The sequence below is a fragment of the Trichosurus vulpecula genome, chromosome 4 (genome assembly GCF_011100635.1).
Source record: "Trichosurus vulpecula isolate mTriVul1 chromosome 4, mTriVul1.pri, whole genome shotgun sequence".
NCBI classification, from domain to species: Eukaryota; Metazoa; Chordata; class Mammalia; order Diprotodontia; family Phalangeridae; genus Trichosurus; species Trichosurus vulpecula.
Window position 1 is genome coordinate 258,992,711 of NC_050576.1, and position 15,231 is coordinate 259,007,941.

Genomic DNA, 15,231 nt, shown 5'->3' on the forward strand with positions numbered 1-15,231 from the left:
AAACATTGAGCTTTCCCTGTGCACTCAGAAAATTGGCAAAGATAACAGAAGATGAGAATACTCAATGTGTGGGTAAGGAATTATTGAAATATAGGCATACTAATGCACTGTTGATGGAGCTATGAATTATTCTGCAACTATTCTGGAAAGCAGTTTGGAATTTTGCAAATAAAGTGGTGGAAAAGTTCATATCCTTTGAAGCAGAGCTTTCACAGCTAGACTTATATCACAAGGAAGTCAAAGACAAAAGAAAGGCCTTCACATATACCAGAAGACAGCAGCACTTCTTTTTATGGTATCAAAGAATTGGAAACAAAGTAGATAACCATCAATTGGAGAATAGTTGTTGTATTATATTACAGCAAGTTGTATTACATGAATGTAATAGACCAGGACTGTCCAACCTTAGGTTATCTTAGGGCTGCATTAAAATAAAATAATTACACTAACAGAAAGTGGGGGAATGCACGTCATCAATATGACAGGCAAAGGCGCAAAGCGCAAAAGTAAACACAAAGCAACAAAGCGACAACACAACAATGTAAAGGTAGGTGCATACTGAGTAGTCTGCATTGTATTGACAGAACACATCCCACAGATCTATTGAAAATTCTGTGCGATATGTTCCGTCTGTAATATTGCTTAAAAACACCAAAGAAAATTAACTTCAACGAGATTATTTATTAGTGATGGAATTAAAAAATCTAATATGCATTCCATGCAAATTATTATTTTATTTTTTTGCTTGTGAAAATTGAAACTCATGGGCGGGCCACATAAAATTGCACTGCGGGCCACATGCAGCCCACGGGTGGTATTTTGGACAGCCCTGTAATAGACTATAATTGGGCTGTAAGAAATAATGAGTATGGTGAAGCATGGGAAGACTTATATGAATTGATGCGAAGTGAAGTGAGCCAAACCAAAAACCTAATATAAATACTATAGCAATGTCAATGGAAAGAACAACAAAACAACCACATCTGAGTGCTGGAAAATTATAATAAGCAAGCTTTGCCCCAAAGAAGAGATATGCAAAGGCACTTCTCCCTGCTACTTTGAGGGACAGTGTATGGTTTGGGAGCACTGCATATGGCGTCAGACTTTTTTGATACATTCTTTGGTTTTTGTTGAACTGTTTTTTCCCCTCTTTTTTAATCATTTGTTATAAAGCATACCTCTCTGGGAGGGATGAGGAAGATATATTGGAAAATGTAGGTAGATATAAAAATGAAAGGTATCATTTGAAATTAATTTTAAAGGGCAAGGTGGAGATGACCTTTGCTCTCCTTACCACTATCAATGAAATTGCTGTACTTCTTACAAAATCATATAATTATAGAATTCTACAGTTGAAAGACACCTTTGCTGGATCTTTAGCCAAGTCATACTCACTAATCTTGGCCTCTTCTCCCTCCATGCTGTTTTGCTTGGTGATCTCATTACCTCCCAGGAATCCAATTATTATCTCTATGTTGGTGATTCTCAAGGCTACTTTTCTACCCCTAACATCCCTCCTAATCTCTAGACTTGAATCTCCAACTATGTATTTGGAGATCTGGAAATAGATATCCCAGAGATATCTTAAACTCAATATGTCCAAAACTGAATTCATTGTCTTTTCCCCCAAGCCTTCTCTTCTTTCTGTCTTCCCTATTATTATTGAGGGCACCACTCCTCCCCCCACCCCAGTCACCCAGGATTGCAACTTAGATGTCATCTTTGACTCCTCATTCTCTCTCACCATACCTCCTCATGTCTAATCTCTTGCCATTCTAATGTCATGACATCTCGTTAATTTTGTTGTGTGTATGTATATATATATATATATATATATATGTACATACATAAGTATATGAGAGATGTTACATATACATACACATACATATATACATACATACACACATACATACATATATATATATATACCCTTTTTGTTCTCTGACACAGGTACCATCCTGGTGCTGGCCCACATCTCATCATACTTGGACCATTGCAATAGTTTGCTGGTTAGTCTCCCTCCTTCCAGCCTCTCCCTCCCCATCCCAATCTGTCTGCCACTTAACTATCAAGTTGATCTTCCTAACATTTGAGCCTGACCAGATAAAACCCCACCCCCACTCAATAAATACCAGTGGCTCCCTATCACTGCCAGGATAAAATATGAGATCCTTTGTTTGGCTTTTTTAAAGCTGCTCACAACCAACCCCCTTCCTTCCTTTCTAGTCTTCCAAAAGCTTCCTCCCCTCCATATACTTCTTTTTTCATATGAGCTTCGGTGCAGTGACACTGGGCTCCTTGCTAATCTTCCCATAAGACACTCCACCCCCTGATTCTCAGCACTTTCACCAGCTCTCAGTCATTTCTGAAATGCTCTCCTTCCTTCTCTTTCCCTCCTGACTGCCTGGGACTTCTTCACATCCCAGCTAAAATCCTATGTTCTACAAGAAGCCTTTTCTGTTCCCCCTTAACATTAGTGCTGTCCCTCTGAGATTATCCCCAGTTTATCCTGGATATAGCGTGTTTGTACATAGTTGTTTGCATGTTGTATTCCCCATTAGACTGTGAGACGCCTAAGAACAGAGTGGTTTTTCTTCTTCTTTTTTTTAATACTTATATGCACAGTACCTGGCACATAGTTTGCTGTTTTTTTAATCACTGGAAGACCTCTCAGTAATGAGGATCTCCCTGATTACTGAAGCATCCCCTTCCATTGGTCAGGTCTAATTCCTTCTTATATTTGTTACAACTCCTAAATTCTGGTATTGCTTCTTAATTTTGGAACTAACTTGTTTTTCCTTTTTCTTAGCAATCTCTGAACTTGTTTTCCACTATGCTTTGGGATCTTTTACCTACTAGGTACTCTCTGGCCATGGTCCTCCCTTTCTCCCTGTATGCATGCAGTCGATTTTTTGAAACCAAATGTAGAACTTTGTATTCCTATTCAATATAATAACCCTCTGCTTGAAGTCCTACTCCAGGACTTCATTGTAGCCTGCAAGTGGCTCTGGGTTCTTGTAGATGATGTCAGTGGAAAACTAATTCTTTCAGGTGTCACTGAAATGGCTCCACAAAGGATCGTATGTATGGCTGTTGCCCGATGACTAGACTAGTTGAATATGGAGAAGCTCATGGCCAGAGACTTGCCCATTTGATGATAACTTTCTGGGGGATGGGGAGTGGGGGGAGGTCCCAGCAATTTGTGAAGGCTGTGTGCTAAATAAAACATAGAAGAAGTTTTATCTTCTGTATATCCATAGCAGGAATACTTTCACCAAAGGAATTGTGTATTGTTGCTTTACTGAAGTAAGTACATTTCATTTTATCATATTTAGCCCATCATTCCAAACTTTTTAGATCTTTTTAAATCATTATTCTAGTATATGGTGGATTACTTATCTCTTCCAGCTTTATTTCACTGGCATCTAAGTAATTGATTTTTAAAAAATTGTTAAACAGAGCAGGACCAAGGACAGAGGGCTACATACTCCACTAGAGATTTCCCTCCAAGTTGAACTTCATTTCCTTAATCAACACACTTTTAGTTCCATTATTTAACCTATTCTAAATCTACTTAACTATCATCTGGTCCATATCTCCTCATTTTGTCTACCCAAATATTGCTAAAGACTTTGTCAAACATCTTGCTAAAAGCCAGGCACACTATGTCTATGGTGTTTCCTAACTTTGGTAGTTGAGTAATTCTGAAAGAAAAAAAGGAAATTAATCTAGTCTGGTGCAATTTGTTTATAATGAAGCCAAGCTCATATTGGCCACCACTTCTCTTTTGATAATCCATTCTGGAATCTTTCCAGGAATAGACATCAAGCCCCCTGGCCTCTATCTATATTCTTCACCTTTTCTTAAAGTGGGAAGGTTACCTTTCTCCAACCTTGTAATGCCTCCTTGCTAAAAATGTATGCTCCTTATTTCATCTGCCAGTAAGGTACAAACTGAGTTCAGATGATTTGGGAAGTTCTCAACTGAGTTGGGATGGAGTTCCAGTCAATGGAGGTATTCATTTCCAAAATTACCCCATATAGAACTTAGTAATTTGTGAGAATCAGGACTTGAGTGAAAAAAGGTGTTACACAGTAAAATAAGGTGAGAACTTCTCTTATCAGTTGGGCCTGAGGCAGTACACATGACACCCCCTTTTGAAACTCTGTGCTAGTTAATGCCCCATTCTTACTTTGTCTGGTGTTCTGCTGTAAGTGTTATGTCTAATGTCTGGTTGGAGATGTCTATGTGATGTTGTATATACAGTCTTTGGATATAAGTGTTTTCTGGTATCAACGTCCACTCTTTTGTCCCTTGGCAGTTGTCATACCCAAACTGACAATAATATAACGCACAGCAGGATGCAACCACAAAGATCCTTTCAGTTAGAGTTCTACATTTTAATTTCATTTTCCATTTGATTCAGTAACATAAGGTCCAACTGCAATGTGCTATTCCAATTACTTGGCTTCCATTATAATTTTATATTCTATTCTCTGGATCATATTATATTTTTATAATTATTTGATTGCGGCTTTCCTTTTTCTTTTTTGTTAATGTCTTCCTGATGGTTTCTTCACTTTTAATTATTTTATTTTAAAAATTAGTTTTCTTGATGCCAGTTATTTTTACATTTTCAGATAGATTTCCTCTAGACAAAAGAGCTCTACCCTACCCCTCCTTGCAACAAAGAAAGAAAAACAGCTTAAAACCAAAGGACACAATGGTTACATCTTTACAAGAATACATGTCAAGGCTTTGAGGACTAGCCCCATTTCAATTTTATGTGATGTCATCTCAAGTTGGCCACCACTACACAGCAAGGCAACCTTTTAAACCTCCTTAAATTGACTCAATACCCCGCTTTCCATATCAGCTCTTTAAAATCATTGCATTCCTTCTCAAACCTCTCAAGGTTCCCTCTTCTCCCACCCTCTGAGCAGACTACTTTACCTCATATTTCACTAAAAACATTGAGGCCATTCTCCAAAACTACCTCCTCTCTCCTCCTCCCCATCTCACATCATCCAGATGCCTTCTGCCACTATCTCCTCCTTCACTCCTGTCCCACGTGAAGAACTGGCCCTTTCTCATTGTCAAAGCAAACCCCTCTACATGGCAAAGTGATCCCATTTTATCTGTCTTCTCCAATGGATTGCCTCCTATATCTCACTTATATTCAATATATTTATCCATTATATTTATCCTCCATCCATCCCCAGTAGCTATCATTCCATATCTCTCATCCCTTTTGTAGCCAAACTTCTGAGAAGGCCATCTACAATGAGTGCCACCACTTCTTTTCTTCTCACTCTCTTCTTGACTCCCCCTGGTCTGACTGCTGACCTCATCATTTGGGCTTTTTTTGGAGAGGGGGAAGGCAGGGCAGTTGGAGTTGTGACTTGGCCAAGGTTACGCAGCTGTTAAGTGTGTCAAGTGTCTGAGGCCGGACTTGAACTGAGGTCCTCCTGACTCCAGGGCCGGTGTTCTACTCGCTGCGCCACCATCATTTAACTGAAATTGCTCTCTCCAGATTTACTAACCATCCCTTAATTGCCAAATCTAATGGCCTTTTTCTCAATTTTCATCCTTCTTGGCCTCTCTGCAGCCTTGGTAATGCCAATCACCCTCTTCTCTGTATACTTTCCTGACACTGCTTTCTTGTGCTCGTTTTCCTACTTATCTGACCAATTCTTTCCAGTTTCCTTTGGTGGATTTTCATCCAGGTCATGCTCTCTAATCCTGGGTGTCCCTCAGGGCCCTGTCCTGGACCCCTTCTCTTCTTTCTCTATTCTAATCTCAGCTCCCGTAATTCAATCATCATTTCTATGTTGATGATTCTTAGCCCTGTTTATCAAGCCCTAACCTCTCTCCTGACCTTCTCTCTTGAATCTCCAACTCTCCATTAGATATCTCATGTTGGATGTCCCGTAGACATCTCAAACTCAACATATCATGGTCATTATAATTACTCAGAATTTAGCTTGATTTTATGTTTCTTTTCTCTACATGATCATATTCATTGTTCAGGACACAGATAGTAATACTGTACTCTGTTTCAGGTACAAGTCTGCTGGAAACAATTTGTGTTAATTTAACATTAATCTAAATCAAGCACTTTCTAGCTTAGAGAGAGAAATGCCCAAACTGTCATAATTCCTCTGCACCCTAGGACATTTCTCTACCCCAAATGAGGCAATATTTAGAAGAATTTTGAAGAAAAAAGTCACGTTATGTTAAAATATAATTTTTATTTCCAGAATAATAATCCCTAACTATAGTCACTTAATCATCCACTACAACCAGTCAATTCCTTCCATACCCATTCCTCTCATATACATTTTCCTACAAGAAAAAGTCCAGAAAGGGCTTGAGGCTGGAGGAAATATTATTTCTTAATATTTTCCATTGTACTAAGAAGGAGGTTTTAAATATGCTTCTGCATCATTATGTATATGGTTTTCCTGGTTCTGCATTCTTCACTGCCTCAGTTCATGTACATGGTTTTTCCCTGGATCTCTGAATCTCTCATATTCATTATTTCTTATGGCACAATATTGTTCCATTCACTTACAATGGTTCACTTTTGTAATGCCCATGGTAACCACCAAGAATTTCAGTTCTCAGTCAATTATTTACTAGCTCATTATATGTCATAGTTCTAGGAAAAGACACCTTATCCCAAGAAGAGAAGATTCAGGAAATAACGCCAGAGTACAAGAAAAAGAAAAGGATTAAAAATTTAAAGCATGCACTCCAAAAAATAGCAGTAATTCGTGAGTAATCCTTCTTTATTTATTTATGTTTTTTGGTCTTGGGTTTATGGAATGAAAGAGAGATAGATAAGCTTAGAATGGTAGTCTGGGGTCAGGTGGTAGAGAATCTTTCAGGAATATCAGGCTAAGGAGTTTGGGTTTTATTCACTGGGGGTGAGGAATGAAAGAATTTGGAGCAGAGGAAGAACACGGTCTAAGCTTGTGCTTCCAGGAATTGAATCTGGCCAGGGTGTGTGATCTTGGTTTGCCAAGAGGAGAGATAAAGGATGACCTGGGAGGCCAGTTACTAGGTTATTGCAATATTGTAATAACAGCATCAAATAATAGTGGTGATGGGAATGGAAAGTTCAAGTTCAAGAAAGATTTCGCTGGACATCAGGAAAGTCTTAGAGAAATGCTTAGACTTAGACTTGCCTAGGTTCACACAAAGGAGTGTTCTTGAATCTAAGGCTTGTTCGTTCTCTCTCTCTCTCTCTCTCTCTCTCTCTTTCTCTCTGCTAGACTATGCTGCCTCTCAAAAAGGAAATACAAAGAGGGGGAAGGATGAGCATTCAAAATTGAAAGAGACATCTGATAATGAAATTCCTAAAGGAGGTGGAAGTAGATGGGATCAAGAACATAAGTAGAGGGGTAGCCCTGCAAGGAAGAATGGATACTTTTTTCATTGAGGCAAGAGTAAAGGAAAGGATGAGGAAAGATGTATGCATATTTTGAGGGAAATTGAGGGGGCTTTATAATTCGTTGGTTAGTTGGTTGTTGTCCTTTGTTCTTGGAGAGGACCAAAATGATATCCCTATGTTAGAGTCAACTATGGCTGATCAGACCAGTGTGAGCTCAGAACACTCAACCTCAGGTCAGGCACACACAGATCATGTGAACATTTAAGGTGGATTCTTGAACTGTGCCTCCCTTGTTTCTTTTGAGCTACTGTATTACCCCATGTATAAGACATACCCTTTTTCGAAAATTTTGGGGTCTAAAAACTGGGTGCATCTTATACAGTGGTTGTAGTTTTTTTACTTGCATTTTCTGCTTTTTCGAGCTTGTTGTCTTTGCGCTCATTGTTTCACATTTGTTACCAGTATATTAGGTTACATTTTGCCACATTCTGCCCAGAAATGGCTCAGATAAGATTTTCGTGCAGTGCTGAATTCAAGTTAAAAGTGATCCGGTTTGCAAAAGTGAATGGAAATCGTGCTTCTGAATTTACGTTTGGTCCTCCTCCAACTGAGAAAACAATCTGAGACTGGCTATGGGAAGAAGAAACCCTACTGAAAACACCATGGCAGAAGAAGGCCATGAGAGGCAAGTCAGCAAAATGGCCTGATTTAGAGAGGGAATTGAAGATATGGATTGAAGAGCAAAGGGCAATTGGAATTCCTGCGTCCACAAAGATGGTTCAGCATGAGGCAAGAATTGCTGATGGAAAAGAAGTTACTGCTTTCAAAGGAGGACACAATTGGTGCTTCAGGTTCATAAAACGGAATGGACTAAGCATGCGTACATGCACCAGAGTTGCCCAAAAGATGCCCAAAAGCTATGAGCAGATGAATAAAACTTGAGTTCAATAACTTTATGTAATACATTTTTTTTTCAAATTTTGGACCCCCAAATTAAGGTGTGTCTTATACATGGGGAAATATGGTACTTCTATTCTGCTTTGCTTGTAGAGCACAGCGCCTTCTTTGATGAGGGCATGGCAGGCTTTATAATAAAGTAAGCAGTGAAGTCATACTTTGGGAGACTCAAAGCATGGAGGGAAAGTTAGGAACAGATGTTGCAGGAACAACAAAAGCGAGTCAACTTGAGTCATATGAAAGAATTGTTGAGCAGCAGTGATGGCCCAGCTGAGATCAGGTAGTGTAGATTTGTCACTGAAGCAGGCAGCACAGTTAGATGATGTTCCAAAGCATCTCTTAGCCGTGCGAGAGCAGAATCAGAGAAAATGGACAGTGGGGCTTGTCTGGGGTCATGTGTTGGCAAGGCAAGTAGAACAAGATATCAAGAGTGTGAGAGATCAAGTGCACCACTGAAATGACCATATTTTGTGGTGGATTGGTTTGTATTTTCCCAGTAACATGCCAACTGTTCATTCTCCTTCCAGGTGCTTTTGGTCCCTTTCAACATGAAGATGTCTCTCCTACCTCTTATTGCCCATTAACCCGAGGTAAATGGACATTAAAAACCCTATCTGCCCCTTGGATTGTCCAATAAAAATGCCATTTGGGAGAAGATTCAGTTCTTTATCTCTACTTCTTATGTCAGTGTTACTTTTACAAAGGATGGGGCTGGTCCTGGGGTTTCATTGGTACAAGGGACTCCTAGATGAGGAAACTGCTCTACTGGTATGGGTTGGGATGTGCTCTGCAACTTATGGTCTTAGGAAGTTGTCTGGAACACTGAGAAGGTTGTGACTTGCCCAGGGTCCCACAGCCAGCTCATATCAAAGGCAGGCCTTGCATGAAAGTCTTCCAGGTTACAAGATAAGCTCTTTATCCACTGCACCATGATGCCTCTCAAAGCTTTGGAGGATGTAGTCTAAATTCAGAAGCCTGGTACACTCTTATAAACAGCTCTTCCTCTACCCTCAAGGAGCTATTGACCAATTCCATTGTTCACTATAAGGAATGTGGGCATAATGTGGGCCTTTGGGACATGGCCAAAAAAATTTAAAAGGCAGGGAAAATATGATGAGCAGTGTGGTGTTATGGAAGAAATGCTGTCCTTGGATTTCGAATTCCACCTCTGTCCCCTTCAACCTCTGTGACCTTGGGCAAGCCATGTCTCCATTTCTCAGTTTCCTAATCTATAAGATGGAATTAGACTAGATGATCCCTGATATCTCTTACTGTTTTATGCACATGATCCCATGACTTAGCACAATAGACATTTCACAGGATTTATATTTTCCTTATTAGCTAATGCTCACTATTCTCCCCTTAGCACGATGGATGATAAATGAGAAGATGCAGCAATTAGACATTCTGTGTGACATGGAGGTAAAAATTCATCATTATACAACCTGGTAAACCTTCAGACCAAAAGGATTTTACAGTCTCTCTTTTTTTTTTCTTTTTAAGTTTAAAGAAGACTTCGAAATGTTTTTTGAACCGCTTCTGGAAACAATCCCAAAGGTTGGACCACCGGCCATTCTAGCTTATAAACCAGAGCCCCCTCCACAAGATGTAATTCTTGAGGTAATATTCATTTGTCTTCTTAATATTGAAACATTTAGCAAGGTAACAAGAGAGGTCTCTTGGCAGCGGGACTAGCTCTGAACTGGCCTTTTACCAACTTCAGTATGTCCTGGCTGTACGACCCCGGGCAAATCGCTTAACTTCTCAGTGCCCTGGGGTCCTCTCCAAGACTGGAAGTGGCTGAGAAGGTGCCTGTCTTCAAAAAGGAGGAGACTTTTCATCTAGGACTTCCAAAGGTAACAGCAAGCTCCCAATGAACTAGCAAGTACAATGGGGTGGGGAGAGGGATCATGGTGAAGAGAACAGGATGCTCAACGATGGGGCACAAGACCTAATTTTTAGTCCCAAATGTACCACTTGCTTAACTTTAGGACTGTGGGAAAACCATTCAAGTTCTGAGAGCCTCCATTTTCTTCCTTCGTATAAGAAGGAATAGATCCTCTCCAAGTTTCCTTTTGGTTCTAGAACTCTGATGCTGAGAGGTTACACCTTGAAAACAACTCTGGTAGCTTTCCATAAGGAAGCTTCATGTTTATATCTAGAAGAAAAGAAGAGAGCTAAGCCTACAGGTTTTGCTCCTTTAAAAAAAATTCTTTCATGGAAGTATTTCATGGATTTGTAGGCTTTTGCATGTGGTCACTTGGCTCAGCTGATAGGAGGACATTGCTAAGCAGCTGAATTCCATGGCTTAAGTTGGGGCATCATGTGAACTAATCCAAGTGTCATTTCATCCCACAACTTCAGAGAGCACACTGAAGCCGAGCCAGGGATGAGCCAAATATGTGTAGTGACCCCAGAAACTGAGTGATGAAAAGGCATCCCCTTCACTGGAAAAATAAATCCAGCAATTAATAGCCAGCATTTACATAGTGCTTTCAAACTAACAAAGTACTTTAGATATATTACATCTGCTTGGATCATCAGAGTAACCTTTTGAGGGAGGTGCTCTCATCCACATTTTACAGGAGAGGAAACTGAAGTTGAAAGGGAAGAAGTGATTTGTCCATGGTCACACAGCTAGCAATTCACGGAATTGGGACCAGGATCCGGGACAAGAATTCTTGTGCCTGGGACAAGTTCTGGTCCCATAGCAGCAATTTTGTAGAAGATAATACCATCATGGGAATGCTAGGAAGAAGGATGGCATAGTGCCTAGTACATAATTAAGAAATGTTTATTGACTGGCTGACTGTCCTGCAGAGAATCCATCCTCTTCCCCCTTGGGTATGTGGGAAAATCTTTTACTATTTTATTAGGAAAACTTATTAATTATTAGATTGTTTAAATCCAGCTTTATGTGACTAAAGATTGTTTGCACCCAGAATGTTGTCTTGATCTCATTTACTCTCTAGGAATGTCAGAAATGGTTACAAGGAATTTTGGATTCCCTCAGGTCCTGGACACACCCAGAATATGATGGGTGTAGGTTACTGCACCCAGGTCTTGTTTTGGGTCCACCCAAGCCTGTGTTTTGGGTTCTCCTTGTGTTTTGGCTTTATTAAATGTTTATGTCTACTGGTATGTATCTCCATCTACCTAGTTTGTTCTACTGTGAGATTCCTACAAGTGCTCTTGTCAAAATCCTATATAATGTAGAGGGAGCCACTTTTTTCTGGTTTTCTCCCTCCCTCCCTCTCTGTCTCTGAATCTGTCTCTCACCCTCACCCTCACCCTCCCTACCTCCCTACCTCCCTCCCCACCTGTCTTTTCCTCCCTCCCGCCTTAATACATTTCTTTCTAGACCTATTTTGGATTTGTTGTTCTCATGAACAACAGGTGTTGGGGGAAGAGAGGTGCCAGGACCCTAGGGTGGCAACCTCGGTGGTTGCATTTCATGGTGGCATGAGCCAGCAGAGGACCATGAGGTGAGACACAGAAATGGTAGTCGTAGTCGTTGGAGAGAGGAAGTATTACCATCTACTTCCCTGCTTTATGGCAGCCCTGGTGCCTCTGTACTAGTTATGACTCCATTTGAATTTCAGAACTTGGTCTCTTGAGAACATAGATCTATAACTGGAAGGATCCTTAGAGGTTATCTAGTCCAACTGCCTCATTTTAAATGTAAGGAAAATGAAGCCCAGAAAAGGGAGAAGTGTCTTGATTAAGATCACATAGATAGTAAGGATAAAAGGCTACATTCAAACCCAAGTCCTTTTACTCCATAGCTGGAGCACTTTGCACTACACCATGCTGCCTCCTAAACTGATAATGCAGTCTGCTACAACACAGTGGTATCTATAGTTCCTTCTCATTCTAAAATTCTCTGATCAATTCGGGGGGAAGGAGGGGAATATGGGTAGAGGGTGAAGAAGCAAAAGGGTGACCCTGAAGTTCAGAATTGTTTTTTTCTGTTGATTTAAAACCAGAACAACACCCCACTCCATGATTAACCCAGGAAGCTATTCTATGAAATAAGTTTATTAAATAGTAGAACAGAAGTTCATTGGAAGTCAAGTCAAAGTAGGGAGGAAAAAATTCTAATTCGAAATGTGTTTGGGAGACAAATCATCGGCATGTTACACTTGGGCTTCAAAACCTCCTGCATGCCAAGGAGGCCATGCTTTTAGCAGCAATGTGGTGGAGTGGGTAGAATGTTTGTCTTGGAGTCAAGAAGACCTGAGTTCAAATCTTGCCTCTGACATTTGACCTAAGTACTTAATCCTGGGCACGAATCACTTAACCTCTCTCACACTGTTTCCTCATCTATAAAATGGGGATAATAATAGCGCCTACCTCACAGGGTTATTGTAATGATCAAATGAGATAATAATTTATGTAAAGTCCTTTGCAAACCTTAGGGCCTTATAGAAATACCAGCTAATATCATCATCATCATCATCATCCCTGGTGGAATTTCTGTATAACAAAATGGATAAACCCCTTAGAAAACAAAAGGCAAAGAAAGCATTCTGGAAAATAGGGGTCATCTCTTTGGATATTATGAGGTGGGAGGGAGGGAAGGAGGAAAGAGGAAGGAAGGGAGAAAGGAAGGGATGGAGGGAGGAAGGAAAGGAAAGGAAAGGAGGGAGGAAGGGAGGAAGGAAGGAAGGGGATAAAACAGATTGAAATATATCTTATGGGAGACACAATATTTTCTAGGTGTTACATATGTCAAAAAAGAAAACTTTACAAAGCAAAGAAATCGAAAAGGACTGGATAATTTTCAGAGAAAGAAAGTTAAGAGAGTTGGAAAGTTGAGATGTATCTGCCTGTGCTTATCTAGGGCCTAACTAGACAAGCCTTTAGACACAGGGCCTTTGTGTTACAAATTACACTGTCCACATAGTAGGCACTTACTATTGATTATATTAAATTGAATGGAAAGGGGATGGAATTTTGAAGGGTGCTGATTCATCCTCTAGTACAATCGTAGGGCATACTTTCATCTATTAAGAAAGAGATGGAGGAATGTTAATAATGTAGTTACTCTGTAATACTGAATTGCTGTATAACTTATACTTAAAAGTGTGTCATGTGCACATTTTTTCCAGAGCTCTAGTTGTTAAACATTTACCATAACCCTGCTGTTTACAGGGGAAATTGAAGGTAATTTCAGAAGAAAGGCACTAGCATCGAGGAAAAATGGAAGAGGGTCCTTGCAGGAAGTGGATTTTAGCTGAGACTTGGGAAGGCAGGAGGTGGAGATAAGGAGAGGGAGCATTCTAGGCACAGAGGATAGGTAGTGAGTGACAAGGCTTATAGGAGGAGATTGGGCATTGTGTGTAAGGAATAGTAAGGAGGACAATGTTGCTGGGTTCTAGAGGTTCTAAGTGGAGGGTAGTAAAATATAAGAAGACTGGGAAGGAAGAAAGGGGTCAGTTGTAAGGGCTTTAAAAGCACAATAGAGGATATTTGATCCTGGGGATAATGAGTCAGTGGAATTTATTGAGTAGGAGAGAAATGTGGTCTCAGCCCAGCCTGGCACCTTAGAAGATCAGTTTGACAGTTGAGTGGAAGACCTGAGGTAGAAAGACCAACCATAAGGTTATTGCAGTAGTCCAGGTGAGAGATGATGAGGACCTGTACAAGGGCAGTGTCTGTATCAGAGAGCAGAGGATATCATGCAGGTAGAATTGACAGGATTTGGCAATGGGTTGGATATGGTGGAGAGGGGGTTGAGAGAGAATGGGGAGTCTAGAATGACACCTAGGTTGCAAGCCTATGTGAATGGAAGGATGGTGGTGCCTTCAACAGCAGTAGGGGAGTTTGGAAGAGAGCAGAGTTTGGGAAGGAAAGACAAATTTAGTTTTGGACATGTTGGGTTTATTTCTACAGGACAGTTTTAGATGTCTCATAGGTGACTACCTATGTGAAAATGTTATGTGAACATGAGATGTGAAAATGGAAGTTAGGAGCAGGGTTAGGGTTGCAGAAGTAGATCTGAGAACTGTCAGCATAAAGTTGGACCCTTGGGAGCTGATGAGATCATCAAGTGAAATAGTATAAGAGGGAGAAGAGAGGAGAACCGTGGGCAGAGCCTGGGGAACACTCAAGGTTAGTTGGTGGGACCTAGATGAATCTCAAAGGAGACTGAAGAGGATTGGTCAGCCAGGTAGAAGGAGAACTAGGAGATGATAGTATCAGGAAAACCTAGAAAGGAGAAAGTATCCAAGAGAAAAGGGTAAGGGGCAGTGAAAGGAAGATTCTATGATCCTAAGGCCAACTTAGATGTTGACATTGTAATATGTCCAACTGCCAGTACTCATGCCCAGGCTTGATTGTTTTTCCTTCAGTTTTGTGCACAAATGGTTATTGGATGCTACTCTCAGAGCCTCAAAGATCTCTTCTTTCATTAGAGCCTAGTAAAAGGGCACAGTCTTATGATGTTTCAGTGGGAAACACAAGCATTACATCTCTAGAGTTTGGTTTTTGTTTGTAACTTCACTGCAATCTCCCATGAATTAGAACAAAAAGCATTTTGCATACCTCCAAGATTTGCAAAGACCTCATGTATGTTGCCTCATTTGATCATTACCACAATGCTGTGAGGCAGGTGCTGTCTTCATTTTACAGAGGTGACTTAAGGTGACTAATTTGACAAGAATGGCTCCTTGGGTACAGAATTTCTGCCACGTTTATTTAAATATCTGACTTGGGATTTTATAATAACACTTTGTCTATAGTAGGCCCATCCCTGCAGGTCCTTTCTCAAGCTGAACTACCAGGCATTCAAACTCTACTGATGGGCTGGCTACATTGTTCGAATGCCAAATGTATGTTTGCCTGAAAGACTATTTTATAGGGAACCCACATGAGGC

General features: G+C 40.4%; 1 protein-coding gene across 1 annotated transcript in view; it reads left to right on the forward strand.

Moving 5' to 3' along the window:
• Positions 1–15,231, forward strand: part of ERICH6 (glutamate rich 6) — a 65,069-nt gene that overhangs the window by 12,140 nt on the left and 37,698 nt on the right. The window contains exons 4-7 of the mRNA XM_036753241.1: positions 6,660–6,776; positions 8,881–8,943; positions 9,720–9,775; positions 9,857–9,973. Coding sequence (XP_036609136.1) covers positions 6,660–6,776; positions 8,881–8,943; positions 9,720–9,775; positions 9,857–9,973 — 353 coding nt within the window. The remainder of the gene's footprint in view (positions 1–6,659; positions 6,777–8,880; positions 8,944–9,719; positions 9,776–9,856; positions 9,974–15,231) is intronic.